At 41.3% G+C, this 25,660-nt stretch overlaps 2 protein-coding genes across 20 annotated transcripts in view; both read right to left on the bottom strand.

Annotated features, from left to right (window-relative positions):
- Positions 1 to 25,660, bottom strand: part of LOC122410056 (zinc finger protein 557-like) — a 54,396-nt gene that overhangs the window by 25,646 nt on the left and 3,090 nt on the right. Inside the window, exons 5-6 of one of the 19 annotated variants that reach the window (XM_043418069.1) lie at positions 9,178 to 10,193; positions 7,509 to 7,697 (exon numbers count right to left, since the gene is read on the bottom strand). The exons of 12 other annotated variants lie outside the window; for them this stretch is intronic. In XM_043418069.1, coding sequence (XP_043274004.1) covers positions 7,654 to 7,697; positions 9,178 to 10,193 — 1,060 coding nt within the window. In that variant the 3' untranslated portion in view covers positions 7,509 to 7,653. Of the gene's footprint in view, positions 1 to 56; positions 1,778 to 2,510; positions 4,241 to 4,385; positions 5,796 to 6,033; positions 7,698 to 8,188; positions 10,194 to 10,708; positions 11,927 to 25,660 lie in introns of those variants that run through there. 6 more of the 19 variants (XM_043418053.1, XM_043418065.1, XM_043418067.1 and 3 more) reach the window with 6 other exon arrangements.
- On the bottom strand, positions 12,149 to 25,653 carry LOC122410059 (gastrula zinc finger protein XlCGF26.1-like). Its single transcript, XM_043418073.1, has 2 exons — positions 20,434 to 25,653; positions 12,149 to 12,746 (listed from the first exon to the last, which is right to left on the bottom strand). The coding sequence occupies exons 1-2, from the start codon at positions 21,788 to 21,790 to the stop codon at positions 12,586 to 12,588; spliced, it is 1,518 nt and encodes a 505-aa protein (XP_043274008.1). The 5' UTR covers positions 21,791 to 25,653; the 3' UTR covers positions 12,149 to 12,585.

The raw sequence follows: 25,660 nt of genomic DNA, 5'->3' as shown, positions 1-25,660 counted from the left end.
GAAGGAGTTATTGTAGAGGTTTTTTTTTGTTTATAACGGAGCACACACGAAATACATTCGGATTTCCCTTATTATCTATTTATTCAACATTCGAACACTTGTTTCATACACTTTTTTTTAAATCATCGACAGTAAACCAACAACTCCGATAGTTCCCCAGAATACGAAGAACCTTGTTCGGGAATAAAGAAAAAAATGCACTTGAATTGCTTTTGTTTTTTCTCTCTCTTTCTCGATAAATTAGGAATTGGAATCGCCAGCGTTGGCGAGTTCGACCAAAGAGGTTCGGGGCGGTGGTGGATGACTACCAGGATGTTTCCTTCGATGGGCCATCATGGTGGTACGTTGAGTGAAAGTTTTGTCACAAATGTCACAAACGTACGGTCTTTGACCGGTGTGAGTGAGTTTGTGAACGGCGAGTGCGTTCGAGCGAGCGAATGATTTGGAGCACATGTTACATTTGTGGGGGCGTTCACCGGTGTGCATGCGATTGTGCATTCTGAGAGAATAATTGGTAGCAAATTCTTTGCCGCATTGGGAACACAAAAATTTTTGTGAATGTATACCAACGTGATTTTGCAAACAATATTTCGTGGCAAATGTTTTGTCACACTTTTCGCATTTGAGCTCCATCGGTGCTCGATTGTGGACGCCGTGCACAACGCGTTTGTGGTGAACCAAGTAGCTTCTCTGCAAAAAACCGTTCCCGCATATTTCACATATGAAACTTTTTTCACCGAGATGACAAGTCCGGTGATCTTCCAACTCGTGCTTTGACATGAACGCTTTTTCGCACTGCTCGCATTTGTGACGATAGATCTTTTGATGGACCCGTTTTTTGTGCACCATCAATGACACTTTGTACGCCGTACTAAAACTGCAGATGTCACACGTGTGCATCGAACCACTGTGGATATCACGATGCATCTTGAGTTCGTACGGCCTCTTAAACGCCTTCTCACAAACGTCACACTTGTGAGGCTTTTCGTTGCTATGCTTCAACATGTGTTGCTTGTACGCGGAAGGACGGGTAAAATTTTTACCGCACGGAGCACACTCGAAATTGGGCGATTCAGCTTTTTTTCTCGAATGCGAATTCATGTGTCTCTCGTATTTCCATTTACGAGAAAATTTGTAACCGCAGGGCTCGCACTCGTAAGGCATCGAAGGCGATTTTTTGTCGCACTTTTTTTTATTATTCGAGGACTCGGTTTCCGCGGTTTCCGCTTCTCTACTGGAATCCATAGAACCGCTGCTCAAATAATCGTTCGAGCTGTTTTCCTCGGTTCGATCGTTCGCAGCGTTTTTTTCTCGTTTTCGACGCATTTCCCGATCATCCAATGGAACATTGTCCCGATCTTCAGGATTTCGTTTCTCGTAAGAATTGTCCAATGCAGCTTTCTCGTTTTCCCTCGTTTCTTCGTGTTCATGAGACTTTTTCTTCCCTCTGTCCCTCTTTTCGTTCATCCGCCGTTTTCTTCTCGTCCTCGTCGGCTCTGACGCGACCTCCAAGTCCGAGGAACACTCGAGCTTCGACGATGGAACCTCGCTCGACTTCAAACGTACCAACGATACAGTTTCTCTGTCAATGCACGTGTCAACGTTGTCCACACTATTCTCTAGATCCTTCCTCAGATTTTTATCATCCAACGTCGATTTTTCCCCGCTCGTTGGACGCGTCAGCATCATGTAGCACTTCGATTTTGGAATTCGATAGAAATCATCCATTATCTTAACCGTCAGATAGTCTGGCCCTAGTGGATCTGGCGTGATGTACCTAAAAATAATGATAACATTGTTGGTTAATGAAAAAGAAAAAGGGGACAAAAACGTGGAGTTACGATTGAGCTTTCGAATCTTCATTGAACGAAATGAGTGAATTATTTTTACATGCGTTATTAACGGTCAAATAGAATGTGAAAGGTCATTTTTATGAGTAATCAACATCTTCGAAATCGTGGCCACTTTAGCTGTCTCATCCGTCACATTCTAAATCTCACAAAAGAATATATTTTTTTTTTTTTTCGTCGAACACCAAATCACAAGTGATAAAGTAGTAAATTAATAAACGGCGAAAAGTGGTTCAATGCAGAATACGACTTTGGACAGTTTTTGCAAATGTCTGGAGCCAGTATTTTTTAGCAAATTCTTTTCCTCTCTGAAAACACACAGAAATTTTAACGAATTAAGAGACTCTCCCACAAATCTCTAGACAATTTTCGTGACGAATGTTTCGTCGAGCGATCCCCACACTTCAGTTCTATTGGAGCACTACTCTGCGTGCACCGTGCGTGTACGCGTTGTGGATGTCGCAAATGAAACACTTTGGGCCAAGATGTCGCGTCGAGAGATCCTCGAGCTCGGATATGAGAACGACTTCTCGCGTTTGTCACACTCACGCGGATGATCCTTTTTTTCGTTCACAGATCGCTGTGAGAACGCCACGCTGTAAGAATTGGAAAGTTATATATTTTGAAAAGCCACCAAAGAAAATCTATTCGCAGGCGGAATCATGAATATATGAAATGTATTTATTATTTCAATGATTCGAGGCGATACATCGTCGAACACTGCATCCTCAAAATTGAGAACCCGAGGAAAAGAACCTCTCCTCAATATTCATAATGTTCGTATATTTGTTTTGTGATCTACTGTTTTTTTTTTTTTTTTTTTTTTTTTTTTTAAATCATTTATAAATAACATGAATCTTTCGTAGCGTCTGTAATTCGATATGATTTGAAAAATTTTATTATACAAATTGACGAAACGTTGTTTCTTCGAAGTGGTCAACCGTTCGTTCGAAGACGTGATGTGTGTGAGTGTGTTTTAAAAAAGGATGAATGAGAAATTAAGTGAATGATAAAATTGATCTTCTGAACTGAGAACGTTTTTGACACAGCATTCTTTGACCAAAAAAAAGAAGAAAAACAAAAACATTCAGAAAACTCAAATGACGAGTGTAAAAACGAAACAAATTGCCGGCTCCTTCTCGTTCTGTTTTTATCTCTCCGAGAGTCTTTAGACACAAGTTGATTTTTGATGAGCGGTGAGATTGCCCTGGCAGGAAAATCCACGATGACAAATTTGGCAAACGTAAGGTCTCTCGCCCGTGTGGCCACGTTGATGAATCGTGAGTGTGGAACGTTGCGAAAAAGCTTTTGGACATTGATCACACTGGTAGGGCTTTTCACCGGTATGAACGCGTTGATGAAGTCGCAAATTTTCAGAGTCAGTGAAACCTTTGCCACACGTGTCGCACACGTACGGTTTTTCACCGGTGTGAATGCGTCTGTGTTTTTTGAGATGTTCGGCGTTGCTGAGATTTTTGCCGCACAAATCGCACAGATAGAGCTTCGTCGGATTGTGAGTTTGTTTGTGACGAGAAAGCGATCTTCTGGAGGAGAGAACACGTCCGCAAATGTTGCAAGCGGTGCTCGTTACTCTGACTTTCTTTCGGGGATGTACTTTGCGACAATGTGCAGAAAGCTGACGCCTCAAATGGAAAGCACAACCGCAACGTTGACAGGCGAAAGGTTTTTCGCCCAAATGAATGTTGTAATGTTCCTGAAGATCGATCGCTTTGCGAAATCTCTTCTGGCACTGAGTGCACTGGAAGGGTGCATCGGCCTCGTCCGGATGATTCCTCGTCATGTGTATACTGAGGGTGGACAACGCAGTCGTGTCGTAGTCGCATTCGTTACAATAAAAACGGGGCTCTAAATGGGTCTTTTCGTGAGACTTCAGCACGCGACTGGTACGGAATTTCTTCGGACAAGTTGTGCACAAAAATTCTTTTTCTTTCACCTCCTCCGGCTCGGTCTTCACCCAAGTGCAATCGAACGCAGTTTTATCAGCGTTTTCCCTAGTTTCTACTTTCACCCGAGCATTCTTTTTCTCTTTAACTGGCCCCGGTTTTCTTCCACGTTTGCCTTTCTTCTTCACTGGCTTAGGAGCCTTCATCTCCATGTCGAGAGGACAACCGATTTTCACCATCGGTATCTTGTTCAAATTCATCGGTGAGCACGACGAGGCCGAAGGTACGTCTTTATCCGCGATAATTGTTCCCACGTTTGCGAAATTATCCAATTCCATGTGTGATGCTTGATCCGAAACAGCTTTATTCCCAGTAGCTGCTGGATGATTCAATACCATGTAGCACTTGGATTTTGGAATTCGATAGATATCGTCCATTATCTTAACCGTCAGATAGTCGGGCCCTAGCGGATCTGGCGAGATGAACCTACAAAATAATGATAACATTGATGGTTAATGAAAACGAAAGAAAAAGTAATTGCGATTTCAAAGGATCTTAGTACCGTTTGAAAGATAAATGATTGAGTAGACTTTTACATGCGTAATAATCATCAGTTGTCTAGGAATGAGGAGATTTTTATCGAGGTCATATTGAGTCAAAGCTCGGACGAAAATACTTAAATATTCCTATTTATTTTATTCACTTCTATACGTTTTTTTGTTCATTTTTGTGTACTTTATATACAAATAAAAATAAACGTAGTTGATTTTAAACAATTGTTCCACGAGAAATGTTTTTAACGACGTTGAAATCGTGCCACTGTCACTCGCGATTCTCTCGATAAATTTTCTCTCTCTCTCTCTCTCTCTCTTTCTCTCTCTCTTCGTATATCTTTAAGATCCCTTCTCAAATAAAGTATTACAAACTTGAGTCTAAAACGTTTTCGTATTTGCTCAATGAGGTGGGCGGCGGTGGGGGATGGCTACCGGGATGTTTTCGTCTGTGCGCCATCATCGTAGTTCGCTGAGTGAAGCTCTTGTCGCACAAGTCACAGACATAGGGCCTGACACCGATATGAGTGAGCTTGTGCACAGCGAGAGCGTTCGAACGTGAAAATGATTTTGGGCAGACGTTGCAACTGTAAGGACGTTCGCCCGTGTGCATACGACTGTGCATTTTGAGGGAGTGATTGCTCGCGAACTCTTTACCGCACTGAGAACACAAAAATTTTTGTGAATGAAGACTAACGTGATTCTGCAGGCAGTATTCCGAGGCGAATGTTTTCTCGCACATGTCGCACTTGAGCTCTTTCGGGGCACGATTTTGTACGCCGTGGATAACACGCTTGTGATAGAGCAAATAAGTCCTTTGGGAATAAGCATTGCCACAGATCTCGCAAATGAAATCCTTCGTGCCAAGGTGGCTCGTCAAGTGATCATCCAGCTCGTATTTCGACATGAATGCCTTCTCGCATTTGTCGCACTTGTAAGGATAATCCTTCTGGTGTACACGCCTGTGGTGCGTTTTCAACGAGACCTTGTAAGCCGTCTCGAAATTACAAATCTCGCAGGTGTACATCGAACCAGTGTGGATCTTCAAGTGAGCCGTCACTTCCCAGGGTCTCTTAAAACCTTTCCCACAAACTTTACATTTGTGAGGTTTCTCGCTGCTGTGCTTCAGCATGTGACTAGCGAATGCCGATTTTCGGGGGAAGCTCTGCTTGCAAATTTCACACTCGAAAGTCTCAGGCTCAGGCTTTTTCCTGTTATGAGAATTCATGTGACGCTCGAACTTTGCTCTACGCGAAAATTTGTAGCCGCAAGGGGCACACTCGTACACCACTTTTTCACGTTTTCTTTCACTCTTTCTCCCTATTTTTTCCACTGCGACGACGTTCCTCGATCGTAAAATCTTCCGAGTCGAATCGATCGAACAATCATGTCCGATGGCCAATGGATCAGCTTCTCCTATCTTTCCTGAACTATCTTCCTCTTTGACATCCAGCACTCCCGTCGGCGGAGCACCGTCGACGTCGAAGTCTCTGCAATCACAATATTCAATTTTAGAAATGTCCCTGTTCATTCAACCCTGATTTTTTATTTTTTTTTTTCTTTCAGTATCATCCTCCGTGAATTTTATTCCTTGACTCGTCACAAAAACAAAACAATCGAACATGCGCTATTGTTGACAGACAAAAATTCCGCCCGGATCCGATGAACCTGAATTTTGAATAATTTTGACGCTATTTTACCCAATTATGCACACACAAACTCACGGAATACTGAAAATCTATTTATTACTTCCATTTTTCGAGAGGATACATCTTGAAACGAAGAATAAAATGGAACAGTTTTTTTTTTCAATGTCAATAACGTTCGAAACGTTTTTGTATTTTATAATATTCTCAAAACTTTAATGTACAAAACTGCGGAAAATTATCGTTCCTCATTGATAAATTCTTATAACGCTAATTTTTTGAACAAACATAAGAAGAAATTGGACAAAACGAATAAGAAATTGTATAAATATTGTTCCTGGAAACGGGAACGTCGACGAAACGAAGAAATTCTTAAAACTCGAATTCCAAGCGAGGCAGAAAAATTCTGTTCTTCCATTGGTTCGTTGTCGATGTCAGAGAATAATTCAAACACAAGTGGATTTCTGATGAGCCGTGAGATTGCCCTGGCAGGAAAAACCACGTTGGCAAATTTTGCAAACGTAGGGTCTCTCGCCCGTGTGTCCTCGTCGATGAATCGTCAGGGTGGAACGTTGAGAAAAAGCTTTTGGGCATTGATCGCACTTGTAGGGTTTTTCACCCGTGTGGACGCGTCGATGTAACCGCAAGTTTTCGGAATCGGTGAAGCCTTTGCCACAAACGTCGCAGACGTATGGTTTTTCACCGGTATGAATGCGTCTGTGCTTCTTGAGATGCTCAGCGCTGCTGAGACTCTTGCCACAAAAATCACAGAGATACAATTTGGTAGGATTGTGACTTTCTTTGTGTCGAGAGAGGGATTTTTTAGTGGCAAGTACACGGCCGCAGATGTCGCAAGCTGTGCTGGTGACTTTGCTCGCTTTAACTATTTCGGGATGTGAGCGACGACAATGAGCTGATAACTGTCGTTTGAGATAAAAACTCTCGGTGCAGTGTTGGCAAGCGAAGGGTTTTTCCCCTGAATGAATATTGTAGTGTTCTTGGAGATCGAAAGCTTTGCGGAATCGTTTATCGCACTCGTTGCACTGGAATGGTAAATAAGTTTTGTCCTCGTGTTGCTTGGCAACGTGTATGCTAAGCGCGGTGAGAATAGTTGTCTCGTAATCGCACTCTTTGCACGTGTAACTCGGGAAGAAATGTGTTTTCTCGTGCCTCTTAATGTCCCGACGGAGCCGAAACTTTTTCGGGCAGTGTTTGCACTGAAGATCATCTTCGCGATGACAACGTCGATGTTTGTAATAGTTGCTCTTGTGTCGAAATGCTTTGTCGCACAATTCGCACACCCAATCCTTCTTCGGTGTCTCCGTGGTGGCTTTCGAAGAATTTTTTCGTTTTCTACCTGTATGTATCTTCATATGTTTCCGCAATGTTAAAGGCGTATGAAACACACGGCCGCACATATTACATGAATTTTTTTTAACCTTACTTCTATGTTCAACCTCGTGGTTGTCCATTTGTTCTTGATTTGGAAAAAATATACCGCACAATAAACAGTTCCAAGCCAATGGCAGATCCTCTTCGTCTATCATCAATTCTTCCTTCACCTCCGTATTACCGCTCGTCACATTTTCCCCTAATTTTATTTCCGTACTTTCCGGTGTTCCTGTGATCGTTGTCGTGTTTCTCGTTCTTTTCTTCGGCACCGGTTTTATCGTTTTCTTCATCAAATCAAGCTTCTCTAACATCACCATTGGAGACAACTCTTCGGGAGACTGAAGTTGACGGTATCTGAAATACAAAATTCATTAATCGCATCAGTTTGTCGCTTCGTTCTTGTTTTAACCGTTTTCTTTTCTTTCTCTTTTTTGCCCCTCCTCAACCCCGCCCACCCCCCTCCCTCGCCCCTTGCCCTCATCGGTCAATCTCACAATACGTTTTTGTTTCCGTTTTCGCTTCAAACGCCTCGACACGATGACAGACATCTCGCGCTGTACAGAGCTTCTCATTTCAACGAACTATTTTCTTCCTCTTTGGGCGCGTTCGGGGAGTCGCTATTTGCGCTACAAACGCTAACGTTATCATTGAATGATATATTACTATATCTTGTATTTTTAGCGCAAATAGCGACTCCCTGAACGCGCCCTTTCTGATCACTTTCACGCGGAATTTCGACGTATAAAGTGCTCAGACCGAAAACATACTAATTCTATGATATGCAGAAATGAAATAGCTCAATTTCTCTATCGACTCCACATTTATTCGTCGATTTATTCCAAGGTTTTCGTCGATATATCGGGGATGTTGCAAAGTCACCATACCCCGTGAACGCAGGGAACCTTTTTTTCTCCAAAATCGGTATAAAACAAACATCAAACGTATTTTATACGTGCTACAATTAGAATCTGTTTTTTTTTCTTTTTTTTCAATAAATTCCGTATTATAAGTACAAACAACAGAACACCGAGATCGGGAAATCTTGAGGCATGCATCCTTGAAAAGAAATCTGATTATTTTTTCGATTTGAAGCCTGGTTCTCTTGCACTTTTACCATGTAAAATAACTGAGATTTCGTGCTAATATGGGTGACATGAAAAATCATCTTTCCGCATTTTTATTCATTCGTTTAATATTAACAACCAACCTCGTTTATCGCAGTTTAAGTATAAAACAAAATAATCTTTCGAGTATGAAAAAATACGCTTATTAAAAAATAAAAAAAAAAAAGAACGCAAACTGTACAGAAAAATACGAAGTATGCGTAGTTTTTTTCTTCTTCATTTCACTTCGTACATAGTACGAATATATTTCGTTTATATCAAAATTCTTTCGTATAAAAATCCAGTTAATTGTTCGACCAAAAACTACTTCATTCGAGACGGATATAATTCGATGTAATTGTCATTGTTGATCGAACATCGCAACCATTCACTTCCCTGTGGAAGTGTTATTGATCTCAATGAAGAGCGAACAATGATTATTTCGGATGAAAGTAATTGACTGTTCGGTGGAGCCAAGTGAAAATACGCCGCGTCATGAATTGGCAGGAATTCGAAGTTTCTTCGTTTCGAGCTCGCCGCAATAAAAAATGTTCACTCGGCGGATCTCGCACTTTCGACTATAACGACACTAACAAGATGAACTTTGCTATGAGCATTGAGCAGGGCTCTCGATACGAAAGATTTGTTACAACAGGTGCACTGATAGGGCCTCTGTCCGGTGTGATAACGCTTGTGAATGACGAGAGTGGAGTGTTGAGTGAAAGATTTACCGCAGGTATCACAGTTGTACGGTTTTTCACCGGTGTGAGTCCTCTTATGAACGACAAGGGTCGTGCGTTTGTGAAAAGCTTTGCCGCAAACGTCACAAACGAGGGATTTTTCACCGCCGTGAAGTCGGAGATGGTCCTGAAGGGAACCTTTCGAAGAGACGATTTTCTCGCACAAATCACAAGCGTATTTGTTCTCACCGGTGTGGGATTTGACGTGAACAACGAGAGAATTTTTGTACGCGAATACTTTGCCGCAAATTTCGCACTGATGCTTCACCGGCCGGAAATTAGGCTCGTGAATTTTCGCGTGTCTCGCGAGCGTGTGATTGTTCGGAAAGGTTTTACCACAAGAGTGACAGACGTGCTCGTTCGCTGCGTGTTTCATGTTCATGTGACCGTGGCGCTCGGCGTTCGTGAAAAATCCCTTACCGCATATGTCGCAGAAACACGTGTACTTCTCAAAATGACGCCTCTGATGCGTCGCCAGTTGGGAGGCTTGCACAAATGCTCGGCCGCATACGTCACACACGAAATTCCTTTCGTGCGTGTGAATTCTCCGATGCACCGCTAACGTGTTCGTACGCTTAAAAGTTTTGTGGCAAATGTCACATTCGTGAGGACGCGCGTCACTGTGCGCCACTAAATGACCCTCGTACAAGTTCTTCGATCTGAAAAGCTTCGAGCATACGCCACATTTGTAAAAATCCTTCGTTCGCTCCTCCCACATTTCACGCGTTTCATTCTCCCGCCTCAAGCTTTCTTCCTCCAAATTTACTTGTTTCTCCTTCTTCGCCAAATCTTCTGTAGCTTCTGCACATTCCTCCTTCTCGGTTGTCAATTCCGAGCAAGATTTTCCCTTATTTTTCGTCGCTCTCAGCTCCCCCGGAATCTCCTCATCCACTTGCCTCTCTCCCCTCAAAGGGTCACTATTTTCCAGCGGCATCTCGCGTTCCGCCGATTTCACCACCACGTGGAAATACGCCGAAAGCCGTTTCTTCTCGATCTCGTTTGCCGACCTGGAAAGTTGAGAGAAAAATCATTTTTCTGAGACTCCAATTCTGCTCTGATCCGTCCTTTCGTCATAGCTCGCCTCTAATCAATTTCTTTTGCTCTTTTTTTTTTTTTTTTTATCATTTTCCTCAAACAAACCTACACCAAGTCGCTTCAACCGGAGTTTACGAAGGGTGCAAATATTACCTATGGGCTTCTCACTCTATTGGTAAAGTCGTTAAAAAAAAGACGCCTCCCATTATTATTTTTCTCTCTTCGTTTTCTTCGCTTTTATTTTCGCCAGGAATTTCTAATTCCATCAATGTACACTTTGATCTCGCAGATAATTATTCGTTCGATTCTCTCGCTCTCAGATGCCAAACGCCAAGTTTTTCCCCTCGGAAGCTCCGAGTGCTCGGACTTACATCAACACTCGTTATCGTTTTTCCAAAAGAATCCTTTTTCGGACAGTTGGTTCACTTTGAAAATTGAATTGATAATGCTCACAAAATAGGTACAGAAAAATGAGTACGTACAATTTTGAACTGTAGAATCTCAAGCTCATTTTGAGCAGAAAAGATTGCAAGTTTTTTTAAACTAAAACTCGTAATTCTTAGAAAAAAAAAAAAGAAAGAAAGAAAAACTTTGAAAATCACAAGTTCGTTTTTATTTGAGTTCGCTGTGACACTTGGTGTGAGCGTTCAAGGAGCCTTGTTGAGTGAATCTTTTCCGGCATATTTTGCACTCGTAAGGTTTTTCACCGGTGTGAGTTCTCAGATGTACGATAAGATATTTTCGGACGCTAAAAGCTTTACCACAAATCTCGCAAACGTGAGGTTTTTCACCGGAATGTATTCTCATGTGAATAGCGAGATAAGTTTTACTCGAAACAGATTTGCCGCATATTTCACAGGTCATTTGATTCTCGCCGGTGTGAATTTTAAGGTGTACTTTGAGTGCGGCTTTCCAATGGCTCTCAAAATTGCAGATATTGCATTTGTGCTTTTCACGCTGACCGTGGGACTTCATGTGCATACTTAGATAAGCGGAACTAGCGTATGGGGTTTTACAAATTTTACAGACGAAGGGTTTTTCTCCGGTGTGAGTGAGAAGGTGTCGTTCGAGAGTTTGGTTAGTGTAAAAGCCCTTGTTGCATATGCGGCAATGTATTACGTATTCTTGATTGTGCTTTTTCTTGTGAAGTCGAAGATCGTAACCGGAAACTTTGGAAACACCGCAAATGTCGCAGGTGAATTTTTTGTTGTGCTGTTTCGAATGAGTCTTGAGGAATTCTTCGGTTTTGAAAGATTTGCCGCACAACATGCAAGGAAAGGGTTTGTCTTCTTGGTGAATTTTGATCATGTGCTTGCGAAGTTTTTCCTCGTCGTAAAAAATGCGATCGCATTCGTCGCAACTACCGACTCTCGACCTTTCGTGTATCCCTCGATGTCGTATGTATTGTAATTTCTTTCTCATGCTTTTCCCACAGATATCACAGTCGTAGCTCTTTCTCGACTTTATCGATTTATCGAGAACCTCCGAAATTCCAGACTTCAAACTTTCCAGTTCAAGTTCCAACGACTCTGTGTTCCTCACTTCGACCTCTTCGTACTCAAGTGTTTCCATCACTATTTCGTGATCCTCGAAAGTCCCGAATTCTTCGACAAACTCCGCCTCTCCCTCTTGACTAATGTACTCGTCGTCGTCAACCAGCTCTCTCGAGTCCAATTTTCTCGTCTCAAAGTCCTCCGGAACGCACCTGAAAAGCACAGACTCTGTCAGATTCACTCGTAAACGAAAACATACATCGGCACTCGGAACCATCTCGGATGAGACGAGGAAACGACTTTTTTGTTTCTTCGATTTTTCGTCACTGCATGTTAAAACATGCGATCTTTTTTTTTTCATCCAACTGTCAAGACATGCTCGTTAACTCTATTTTTTCACAACTTTCGAAGACTACTATAAACGATAATGAAAATGGTATTCAAATGATTGGCCTTTATTCATCAACGTACATTATTCGCACGAACTAAGTTCACTGCTATTCAGATTCTTTGAGACTCTGACAGAATTTATTCGTATCTTTTGGACGTTTCCAATCAGATTTTTTGTTGCATTGTCAATTTTGGAGATTATCATTTCTCATGGGAAGTATAAAAACGAAATTTTCGACGATTCTGATGAGTTGGGACGGGATCGAACAATCGAATTGATCGACTTGGAAAATATGTTCCAAAAAAACAAAGAATCGTGCATTTTTATAGTAAATAAAGTAATCTGCAAGTATCACAATGTTTGTACATCTCTTTTTATCTTTGGCATCGTTGAATGTGGAATGAAATAGACGTCACGGAAAAAAAGGATTTTGTAATGAAAGACGAAAGGAAAAAGCAGTGGATGAAATTAGACGAATAGTCATTTCGTGTGCTCTTCGATGTCTCCGGTGTCGTGTAATTTAAGGTGTTTCGTGAGACTCGAGCGTTGAGTAAAATTGCTGTCGCAAATGAAGCAGGTGTAAGGTTTTTCGCCAGTGTGAGTGCGTCTGTGTTTGGTTAAATATTTTCTGGAGATGAATCCTTTGCCGCAGAATTCGCAAATTTCATTTTTCTCCCCCCTGTGCATTTTCGTGTGTATTTTCATGTACTGTCGACGTATAAATTTGCCGCAGATGTTACAGGGACTTTTGCCTTCGCCGGTGTGAGTTTCGCGATGAGCTTTGTAACAATAGCTGTAATAAGTTTCGAATTTGCACAAAAGGCACTTGTATTTCGTGCGGTCTTTTGGATCGACGTGCGTTCGCATGTGACTTCGAAGGTAAACACGATTGGCGAAAGCTTTTTTGCAAATTTCACAAGCTACAGTTTTCTCTTTTGTGTGCGAAGTCATGTGAATATCCAACGATGCTTTGCGATAAAATCCCTTTGTGCAAATTTCACAAAATATTGAATAATCACGACTGTGACGTTTCAGGTGCTGCTCCAGACCGCATTCCGAGGCTAAAACCGCCCCACAAATATCACATACGCGAGGACAACCGTGGGCTCGCATATGCACGCGTAAATAATGTTTTTTCTTAAAGATTTTACGGCACAAATCGCACTCGAACGAGTTCAGGAATTTTTTTTCTCTCTCGTTCCCTCCGACCGATTCTTTCATGCCTGTGCCTTTGGAGCTCAAATTTTCGGGTATTTTGCTTTTTCCGCAGCCAATTTTCTCGTGTTCAAAAGGCGGGCTGCGTTTCGGACACTCCAAAAGTGAAGTTTCAGCCTCGATTACATTTCCATCGTTTCCCTTAATCGTGCATTCTCTTATGTGCAAAAATAATGATTTTTTCGAGTTGAATCTTTTCTTACAAAGATCACAAACATACTGAATTTTTTTACCACCGATCGAAACTCTCCGCTCTTTTTCCCCAACATTCATTTCTCGTTTTACCATATTTTCGACTATTCGTAATGCCATTTTTTCAACGGTGTTGTTACTCGTCGACATTTGCGACCAACTCTCCTCCCGTTCCAATTTTCTAGCTTTTCTTAGCTTCCCGGTACTCACAAGCCTGCAATGAAAAATGTAAACGCGTCAACAGAATGGATGAAAGTCATTCGATTCAGTGCTCTAATAAACTTTTTTTCTCTCGACAACGTTTCACTCATTTTCCCAACAATTTTCTAACGCTCTACGATTACCAAATTATTGCACCTCCTCAATAAAAACACTCACAGCATCAAATATGTGAACGTTAAAAAAAATCGTTGTCAGGCACAAAAAACTATTGATCAAAGCACTTTCTGATTTTCTCTTAACAGGGAAGCTCTTACATTGTTGAAATTTACTTAAAATAATCCGAAGCAAAGACACTCAAGTGTATGAAACAATTGATTGATATTTCCATGATCCTACTGCCTTAATCTTCAAAATTTGTACTCTTTGAAACATGAAATTGATCGATCCTCAGCTTGCCAATGGGCAAAAGACTAGGAATAATTTGATTGAGACATAAAAACCGAATCTGAACGGTGAAAATATTTGAAGAGCTACTGGACATACGTTTGCGTGCCCATCTGTTGATGCGCACATGAAAAAATAGGAATAATTTGCCAAAAAAAAACATATGCTTTTATGACGGAAAAATGTATTTTTTTTTGTTGACGATTGTTGACAACGAAAATCTCGCAGTCGCAGCATGCAGTTTCAAGTATCTCGAATGCAGCCAAATCTTGTTGTCGCAGCAGGTAGAAAGAAGCAAACATCAACAAAAACAATCGACGAGAATACGAATAAAGGATTTTTAAGGGGGGTCGACGATTCTTCGGGAATATAAACATCGAAGAAACGTGAAAAATTTTTTTGAAAAGTATATAATGCTGATTTATTAAACACTCGATACATGAAAATTTCGGAACGACAAATTTTCCGAGTTCCTATACGCTGCGTCTCGCTTTTCTTGAATTATAATTTTTCTTTATTTTTTTGTTCGTGTAGGAGATTAAACGAATTTGAGAAGAAAAAATACACTCGACGGGTTAGTGTTTTTCGCACAATGTAACTGAGATTAGCTTAAAATGAAAAATGCTTCGAGTTCGTATAGAGCCAAAAGAATTTTGCACGAAAATACAATTGTCAAGGCTACTTTTTAGAAAACAAAATTATTACGAGCCAGTGTTCGATGGGGCTGAAAAAATGAAATTTTGATTCCAAAACGATACATTATTCACTCATCTCGTGCATTTTTACGTACTTTTTCTCCGTTTTTCTTACGACACTACGACAAACTCTTCACTCCTGTGACATTTCGTAGAATCATCATTGTTTCTGTTCTCTTAATTGCACTCACACTTAATTTATTGCTCTTGAATTCAAAACGTGTATCGGTGTGACTGCACTCGTGGAATGTTGCGCAATTGAAAGACTGACACTAACATTTATGGCCTATCAAGTATATATAAATATTAAAAAAAAACGTCTCTATTCGTTTTTCGAGACTGTTCGATGATCGTTTACGAAAATAAAAATGCGCGGTGCGCCAGTCCGTTTGAACTTTCATTACTGCCGTGATCCCACGGAAACTAAGGCACAGATTGGTTGGTTCGGCACTCTCGCGTGTGTCTTCCGACCTCAACAATCATTTTTGTTTTTCATCTCCTCTAAAAATATATTCGAACGTGGTCCACATGCGATTTTTTTCGTATCATTCTACGCGTCCTAAGAAGCGATTTGGACGAAGCTAAAAGGAAATTCGCGAATACGAAACTCTTCGCAAATTCGACAACTTTTCAATTTTCTTCAACAATATACTTTGAAATGATGCTTCGACTGGAAGCCACATAAAAAAGTGTTTTTGCAAAAATTTTGGAAAAGAAATTATTCAGAAGCGTGAAAATGTTGAAGAATTCATTCCAATGAACCATTTTCCTTCTTCAGTCGAGGACAGAGATAGATCCGTATCGTGTTATCACAAAAAGCCCTGAATCCCTTCAGGTAAAACAACATTTTGTTTACACCGGAACAACGAACGAGAAAAACGTGAAAATAAATGATGAAGAATCTTAACGTCAACTTCGTATCAAATTGAACGCTTGTGGCGAACCTACAAGTGCATATTAATTGCGAATATTTATTTAAAAACGTATTTATAACGTTGAATCACACTCATTCGGTGACTTAACAACGACGGACGGGAACGCGGATTATATAAAATAGTAATTAACGAACGTAAAACATAACTGTATTGCCACAAAGGAACATGACTTTTTCGTTTGATGCACCTCTCGCAAATATACATATTTTTATATATATATATCTATATAATTTTTTCAATATACTCTTAACGTGGTTTTTACCCGGACAATATAGTAAACACGATAAAAGAATAAATAGATACTGTAAAAATCGTATAAAAATCTTGTCGAGCATTGATCGACGTTAATCTCAAATTACCAGTACATATTTCGTGTGAATAAAGCCACCGAATAAATGAACCGAGATATTTATCACGCGTTTAAGCTAGAAATATCCGTTAGCTTTGCCAGAGGGTTTCGGTTCTAGAGATTTCACAATTAAAAGGCTCAAAATTGTGCTCTCGTACGAAGAATTGAAAATTACTATTTTCAAATTAATATCAATACTTTGATGACGAATCTCAAAGATATTCTCCTCCACCCTTTTCGTGAGTAAAAGCTTTAGAATTTACAGCAGAGTAAAAAAAACAAACGGAATACAGAGATATTGCAAGTGATAGATGCATTTTCTAAGCTATCTCGTGTCTGTTTATAAAATGCCTTAATAATTGCACAAGTTTGTCCATTTCCCTTGACGTTATAGTAGTGATAAGGAGCTCCGATATATTCGAGAGTTTATTTGGACGGTAAATGGCAGGCGATATGTTCGACACGCGTGACAGTACTCTTTCAAAGTTCCTGCGAAATCTCTCGATAATTACCATCGATTTGAGCTTGCTCTGTCCCGGGAAGTGGGACGAGGATAAAAGTAGATTTTTCGGTTTGAAAGGTGAAGCACCGGAACAAAGAAGGAAACTTTTACGAATAATGCCTCTCAATAATAAAGCTAAGGCCAGTTGAAAAATGTTCAATTCGGAACGATGCGAAGAGTGAAGCGAAAGAAATATTGTGAATGAATAAAAACGCCCTCCGAGTGAGTGACGATTGAGGTCGCTGCATTCGTCAAAATCGATTGATTCGTGAAGCGTCCCCTCGTTTCATCGGCGATTGATCGTAGGCCGTTGACGACCATGAAAAAATAAAAACTGTAGTAAATGTGCGGGTCCAGGGGAGCTGCTCTCAACCGGAAAGTAAAACCGTGACATTTTCAAGGTCCTGAGATGCCTCGTCGTTCTGTTGGAGGTTTTCCTGCTGATGAATTTGTTCCTGTTCGTGCTGCTGAGCCTGTTGTGCCCGGGCGTTTTGTTTAGCGTGCGTTTTCAGGTGGCTGTTGAGCATCGTCTTGGAGGCGAAGGATTTGTGGCAGAAGGTGCACGGGTAAGGCCGGTCACCGGTGTGTCCGCGAAGATGAACGACGAGCGTTGTACGTTGGGTGAAGCGTTTGTCGCAGTGTGTACATTGATGGGGCCGCTCGCCGGTGTGAGTGCGCCGATGTACGCTCAAATAGTTTTGCGAGATAAAGCCCTTGCCGCACAAGTCGCAAACGTGAGGCTTTTCCCCGGTATGTTTGCGAACGTGCACCGTGAGATAAGTTTTGCTCGACACCGCCTTGCCACAGATGTGACAAACGTATTCGTTCTGGGGCCACCCGTTTCCGTGGGTCCTCATGTGTACAAGCAACACTTGCTTCCGTGAAAAACGCTTGTTGCACAATTCGCACAAATGTTTTTTCTCCGGTGGCACGTAGTCCGGCTGATGGAGCTTCGCGTGCAATCTCAAGCCCTGACGATACCGAAACGTGGCGTTACAAATGCCACACTGAAAGGGCTTCTCCTTCGAATGTATCAATTGGTGCTCCTGACAACTGTTCCGAGCGTAAAAACCCGCTCCGCATATCTCACAGTGATATTTGTACTCGAGATTGTGACGCCTCTGGTGACTTATCAAATTCTGACGATGCGCACTGGTGTAACCGCATGTCTCGCACACGTGACTCTTCTCCACCGGATGCATCTGCTGATGATGCTTGCGCAACATCAAGGCCGACTCGAAGCTCCGACCGCACTGATCGCAGGCGTATATTACCTTCGGATCCACCACTGGCCCATCGCATATTACCTTCATATCATTCATCCCGCACTGTTCCTGCGACAGCATTGACAACTTCGTTACAAAATATCTGTAAATAAGAGAGACACAAAGGGGATCAATCAACTAATTTTTCCTGGTCTTTGCTGGTGGGGTTTTTACGGTTTTGTTTTTTCCTCGATTTTCCGCCTCGATACAACACGTTTTTACTTTTTTTTTTTTTTTTTTACTTTTTTTTTGCCCCCTCGGTTTTCGTACCCATTCATTCTCATTTCGACACTCCGTTCTCAATGTTCGTGCAACTTAACCCGGCAGAACTTTATGGATTTATTGATAAATCTTAGCACTAAGAGTCCTTAGACATTCTCTACAAATATTTCTAACTTCGAATCCATAATAACTCACAGGCCCGAGGTCGACTCTCGTCCTCGCGAGAACTACAAGCGACTGTACTCGCTGGAAATAAACGGAGACCAATATTTCCTGAGACGAAGGTTTCTTTCTCGTTTATTTCGGCCAATTTCGCATCGGGCAAACAAACTATTCGTTCGGAGCGACTGTGCCGGCTCAAATACATGCTTCCCTCCCATATTTTTCACAATCGAATGTCCAATTTCTCAAGCAAAGGGGCTCCCCACTTAATCTCTGGGATAAAATAAAGTTTCTCGACTAATGACCTTTTGCATTCATCGCAATCACGCAAATTGGTTAATTTCAGAATTTTTACTCGTCAACACCCCTTCGGACAAGATCGAAACTAAAAGTTTTCGATTATTTCAACTTTGTCGCTGGAAAAATGAGCTTTTTTCATCTCCGAACAACGATACATTCCAAATTTCGATTTTCCAATTTTCTCATCTGTCAAAATGTACTTTTTAGACCAATTACGCGAAGGTGCACACTTTTTCCACTGCTCGGCCCGAATTCAGTCATTCGACAATAGTTACGAAGCTAGTTCTCAAAGAATCCCAGAGTTCGCTTCATTTTTTCGGTTATGACCATCATCCCGTTAATGTTACTTTGGCTCTCCCCACTGAAATGGCTGAACGGTTTCTCGTTGTGGGCTAACGTCAGCGATAAATTCGTTCATCAGGATTCTATCTGCAGACTTGAATCATGGGGCACGAAGACAGCTCGGTCTCTTGGTTGGGAAGTTGGTCTCTGTCGATAATTCCTTGTTCACAGTACATTTCAAGAATAAAAATCATCACAAATACGGGTAAATATGTAAATTTTTATTGTATCGAATAAAATAATACAGAAGTGATACGCATTCGAATTGTTGTATCTTACCTTGATATCCTCTAATTCTCACGTTCCGTTGTATCGAACGATAGAAGAAATACCGTCCAAAAATTGCTTCTCGGTATTTCCAATGAATCAACAACACATTTTCATCAAAATTTACTTTTCTTATCATGAGCGTGTCCAGTGTTTTTAATTATTTGACTAGCTTCCGCACAACACTATTTTTGTACTCTCATCGCCTTCGTGAATATTATTGAACGTTTAACATTTTAATCGCGACTAGAATTAAATACGATCTTAAGACTCGAATAAATAAATAAATAAATAAATCAGTAGATAAAAGAATAACATATTGACTTTCATATCAAAGATATCAACATTCAACGAGTTACTGAAACACAGAAATTCCTCACAGAACAGAGGACACGAATCCCCTTGATTTCGGATCATGCGATCGATGTTGAATGACGCGTGAAAACGAACTTATGAATATTGTTATCACTAAGAAAAATCGACATCGTACTATCTGCTTGGCAACGTTCATCAACAATTATACGAATAACAATACATATCGAAATATTTCGAGGTAAATAAGAGTGAAAATGAGAAACGAGCACCGTTCGGGATGAAAATCCATTTGAAAATCATTTCAAACAAAAAATCTCTGAAGCCGTAATGAAATTTCATTGCTACATTACCGAAAAATCTTGATTATTTAAAAACATTCTACGATTCAATTCCATATCTAATTATCGCTAAATGAACCTCCGGAAATGCTCGAAAACGGATTTCTCACGAGAATCCCGTCCATTTCCACGATCCCCCCCATATTAAGATGCTCTATGCAAGGCACTTTCAATCCAGAAATTGAATTTGTCTCCCCCACCGACAAAACAACAACAACAACAACAACAACAATGGCCCCAATGAACTCGAGACGGACAAACATGAGGGTCTTAAGAGCACTTTTTGGTGAATTAAAACTCAATATAAAAAAAAAAATAAAAAAAAAAACAAGAGTACGCGGCGATATTGATCATTGAATAAATGAAGTTGGTAATGATTGGCGTTAAACATGCGTGCCGCGTGTATCTCTCAACCCGAGTTATACCTTTACGCGATGTTTGACCTAATCTATGAACATACAAACGATGATTATCACAGCGACGACAATAAACGATTTTGGTATTTTGTTTCTCCCTATTCATGAGAACTTTGAGTTTCGGGCAACTCGAAAATTCCTTTCTCGTCATTTAGATCGATCAATGTTTCTTCATGTGATTGAGCATAATGGTACGAGTGACGAAGCCCTTGCCGCACAACGTACAGGTGTAGGGTCTCTCGCCCGTGTGATAACGCCGATGGACGGTGAGGGTTGATGCTTGGGTGAAGGATTTTCCGCACATTGCGCACAAATAGGGTCTCTCGCCGGTGTGAATGCGCTGATGAACAACGTAATATTTGCGGTGGGTGAAGCCCTTGCCGCAAACGTCACAAACGAGGGGTCTCAGTCTGTGGACAGCTTTGTGATTCGTCAACGACTCAATGGTAGTGAATTGTTTGGTACAAGAGTCGCAGGGATAAGACGGTTTGTTGAAAACCGTCGCGTCGTTGTTCGGCGAAGAAGAAGGAGAAGAAGAAGCGTTGCTGTTGGTCGTTATGCCAGAAATGAGGTTGGAGGAGGTCGTGGGAGCGCCGCAGGTGGTCGGTTCGCTCGGTGTGGCAGAGGAGGCTGCACCACCTTTGTGCGTTTTGGCGTGATGATTGTACAGATTTCTCGTCTCGAATCTCATGGGACAACGTGTGCAAGAGTAAGGTTTGTCGGGAACAACGGCGTGGATTCTTTTGTGACGTTCGAGGAGGGTACGATAGCGAAAGGTGGCTTGACAACGATCACAGGGGAAGGTGTGCTCGCTGCTGACGTCCGAGGTGACATTGTGGTTGTTGTTGTTGTTGCTGATTGAAGTTGAGGACGAAGAGCTCATGGTGAAGTTATTTTGCAAGAAGAAGGAAGAGGGGGAGGAGGAGCCGAGTGAACTGGTGTGCGCCATCTCGTGCATCCGGAGGTGGCTCAGTGTGGGAAATATCCTTGGACAGAGGGCGCACGAGAACTTAATGTGAGTCTCGTTGATCTCGTTACGACGTGAAATAAGCGTATTTACGTCGATCGTCGTGTGATAAGAGTGCGAAGTTCTTATGTGATAATTGAGCTTCGCGATGCTGCGAAATTCGAGACCGCAACTCTGACATTGTGATTGTTGCTGCTGCTGTTGTTGCTGATGTTGATGTTGCTGTTGCTGTTGCTGCTGCTGCTGCTGCTGCTGCTGCTGCTGCTGTGTCTCGATGTGAACATGCGAATGATCGTTGTTCGATACTTGCTCGAGAGAAATGAGAGAGGACGAGGACGAACACAAAGACGATGACGGATGAGTCAATGCGTGATAGACCGACGATGGGGAAAACGACGAGGACGACGACGAAGAGGACGAAGAAGTCAATGACGAGGACGACGGTTGAGCCGGCTGCGGTGGCGCCATTTGAAACGTCGATGATAACATCATCGGATAATTCGTAAAGATGCTAGGCTGAAGAAGACTGAAACAGCCCGTTATCGAAGGACCTAAGTCACCCGTTTCCGGGGATGGCGATAGTATCTGACGTAACATCCCCGACAATCCACCGAAGCTCTCGCCTTCCCTGTAAGGACAAAACCCAACAACAATGCATGGGACATTTTCCCCTGCGGTACTCAACTTTCCGTGGGTTTCTTTCTTTTCGATTCATTTACTTTGCTTTATATCACAACTGCATTTACCAAAATTTTTAATTTTATTCATTTTTTTTTTTTTTTTTTTTTTTTTTATTTCTTTTTTGTTTTTTTCGTCAACTTTTTCGTGTTTTTGTTTGTTTTGCGACGTCGATAAAAGGCAGGCGGTGGCTTACAGATAATTATTGTAACAATATTCATGAGTTTGACACATTTTGCGAGTGATTCTGCGAGCCGTGCATTGTGCTTGAGCGTTTGTCAACAAACTCTCTAAAGAGAGGATTATTAAAAGAAAAGAGAAAGAGAAAGAGAGAGAGAGAGAGAGAGACAGAAATAGAGAAAAAGAGAGAGACTAGACGATTGTGGTACGCGACGTAGGAAAAAAGAAACAATCGAAAAAATGTACCGTGGCGAAGGATAAACCTGCTTTTCCTTTCGCCACGAGGTGATAACGAAACAGTTATCGTAGGAGTCAAAGGCACAGGGGATTTATGGGAACGCAATTGTTCTCAATCGTAAATCTCCATTTCACACAGATTAACGTGAGAATAAAAAATGTCATAGTTCTAAAAAACGGTTTCTCACCTTCTTTCGAATCAGGCTCCACGTCAGGCTAACTCCGCTTCGAATTTTCAATGAGCTCTCTTCGATATTTCTTCTCGAAATCCCATAAGTTCTTCTCGTACTTGGCACTCACTTTTTTTTTTATTTTCCACGTCATAAATAGTGCGATATTTCGTTGCTGTCGAAAAAGTATCGACCGAAATTTAGGATATAAATAAACTTATTGCATTGAGACAGAAAACGAATGTAACTCGAAATGAAGCATTGAAAGAACGAATCGAATTAAAAACAGAAACTCGATACTCGTCAGCATCGAACCTCTTTTTGTTCGTTACAATGCGTCAATCCTCGTCTCTGAATCTCAACCCTGGACAAGTATTCGAAAATTCGCTTAAAACGAGACTTATATTACAATCGATGATGCTTCATCAAAAAGTCATTTAAAATTATGAAAAACTTGCAATTGCACAGTCGAATCAATCTCAATCTCAAATTAGATTATTTCAGTAAATGCTTCAAGGGCGAAAGACGCGCAACGGACCAGCGCACCAAAAGCATTTTGCAGCCAGGCCCGTTGTGGTCGTAAAAAAATGTTGAAATCACAGAGCCGAACGTAAATTGTGCGAGCACACGTCGGAAAAACGTAACGAAAAACCCAAAAATGTGTCGATGCACAGATTGAACATAAAAAGTATTCAAACTGCACGATTTTCGTGCAAAATGTCAATAAAATATGAAAACTGTGGCAGTATTTTTGCGAGCTGTCACGCGACAACCGGATAAACCAGGGGCATGTAATTTTTCCAAGTTCGCGAGCTCGTGAGAACGAGTCGTCTCGATGCTCGATCTCCTCGAAAACCGGTTGAAAAAAAAAGTTAAAAAGAGAGAGAGAGGGAGAGTAAAACAGGCGACAAATCGGCGGGGAGACCCTCCGCTCGAGTTTCTCCGTTTCGAAGGACGCGCGGGTCATTGCGCGACTGCTTTTGCGAACGTTGGGAGAGAACCAAGAGTCTCGGGACATGTACATTGTTTGCTTATCGCTAAACGTACGCAATTCCGAACGGAATAAAATAAAAAATCGATTTTTTGTTTGTGACAAAAAATGCTGCAACCAGGCCACTCGACGAGCTCGCCGATGTTGCAGCGAACGAATATTTCGAGAAAAGCACATAATACATACGAAAGGTCAACTGAACAAAATAATCATCGCCGTAAACAACACCAAAAATAATAAGAACGGAAATAATGAAATGATAATACTCGCCTTACGATCGGGCGTGGGAGGTCGCGAATGCGACGTTTCGTCGACACTCGATCGAGTCAAAGGATCTTCGATCACACTCTCTCGCCTGCTTCTCTCTTGATCCAATCAACCGGCGTTATGCAGTTTCTTCTTCGTTTGTTCTCTCTCATTATCCGCCTTCGACAGTAGAAATTCTCGAGGTTATCAGATTTTTTCAAACGCATTTTCCGTTCGACACTTAAAATCGCCCTCGAAGCTCATCGTCAGTCGTTTTTCGTCGTCGAAGACCTCGATGCATCAGAACCAATCAATAATCGCCATATTTTCAGGCTGACGTAACGCACACTTTTTCATATTTTTTATCCCCGGCGCGTACTCCCCTCAAAGGAGCTTCCCACGTCTTGATTTTTATTATGCGCGAAACGGCTAAGTTTACGGACACGTACGTGAGCATTATGGACGACGAAAAATTATCGTCGAGACGTTACAAACGCCCTTCGGACGAATTGAATTCTTCGAATATTTTCAACATTTTACAAATATGTTTCTAGGCGTATAGATATTTATGTATTTTTAAATTATTATAAGCATAATAAACGTTTACGTAAAGAAATATCTGAGCAGGGTGGACAAAGGTTGATGATCCGGTGGCGACCAAATCGAAAGGGACTTTAATTACGAGCTATATCGATCGTCAGTGGGAGGGCAAGGGTATGACTTTCTTCGTTTTTGTTGTTGTTTCTATGACCAACGCCTGGTCAAGTGCGGCATTTAGTGCCTTTACGTAAGCGTGGGAATGTTATATCGACAACATGTAAACATCGTAATTCGATGGACAGAGAGATCATCGTCCACGCTAAAATTATTTCATTCTTTCAATCAAAGTAAACAACGCTCAAAACGATATAACAAAATGATAAATAAACAACAAAATCATATATTCTCGAGGCAAATCCCTCTGTCCATAAAAGTATTCAACATCTAGGCTCGTTCGAAGGAAACTTTCCATTTTACATTTCTATCCTGCACTTTCTTATCGTCCATTTTGTATTTTTCATTTCAGTAAAAGAATTCGAATAACGATAATAATTTCGTGTTTCCTTCGAACTTTCCACTTAGGTACATGCTTTGTATTGTCCAAATATACACAACATTTTATACAGAGACGTTCAGCGATTCGATATTTTCTCTTGTTCGTATTGAGTACTAGAACGTTCGTGTGTGTTTTATTTATACTTGATAATTCACATGATTTTCTTGAATTTCGTCACGACCGAGGAATACTTGTAGACGGATCAAAGACTTTTCGGAGTGAAAATTTAGCTTACGAATCGCTCAACGCCAGGAGCCAAAGATGGTTGTGGGGTGTGTGCGTACTTACCAAAGAGTGGTCATCTCCTCGAATAGAGTTATTTCAATGCGAAATAGAGTCTTCAATGAAAATAATCGGTAAAAAAGTTCGATTTTCCTGACAACTATTTCGTAAACGAATGGTCGACTGTCGAACTGCGTCGGTAGATTTCCATTGATTTGAAATTTTTTTGAGATGCGAACTTGAGATTCGTTCCGAAATGATGGAAAATCTTGAGATTGTTTATCCCAATTTGAGTTTCCGGAGAGCGAATTCTATGAGCGTTTGAAAGTTCGCAATATTCTCGAGTCGTTCCCGTTCTCCGTAAGACTCGAGATGATAAAATTGTGCACGTTCTATTCGGAGGGCCGGATTATTTAAGAAAAGTTTTATTGAGGTTAAAATTTGAAAGAAAATCGTAGCTGGATCAAAAAGAAAGAAAACGATCTTCTGCCAAATCCGCGATTTGATTTTCGTCGCGATAAAAACACCGGAAAAGCCAAATGAGCCCGTAGAAATATCGCGATTATGTTTGTGTTCGCCACAACGTTCATCTTTGACTCTCAGGTGTTTCATGTTGGTTTTTAGAAGACACGAAAGATCGAAAACTC

This window comes from Venturia canescens, chromosome 4 (assembly GCF_019457755.1).
Source record: "Venturia canescens isolate UGA chromosome 4, ASM1945775v1, whole genome shotgun sequence".
NCBI lineage: Eukaryota > Metazoa > Arthropoda > Insecta > Hymenoptera > Ichneumonidae > Venturia > Venturia canescens.
This window is presented reverse-complemented; position numbering and strand designations above follow the sequence as displayed.

Coding starts and splice junctions, on each gene's coding strand:
- LOC122410059 (XM_043418073.1), bottom strand. CDS start 21,790: ATGTTACGTCAGATACTATCGCCATCCCCGGAAACGGGTGACTTAGGT. Junction 12,747..20,433: donor CTGTACGTTGTGCGGCAAGG/GCTTCGTCACTC, acceptor TCTGCGGCAAAG/GATTCATCTCCAGAAAATAT.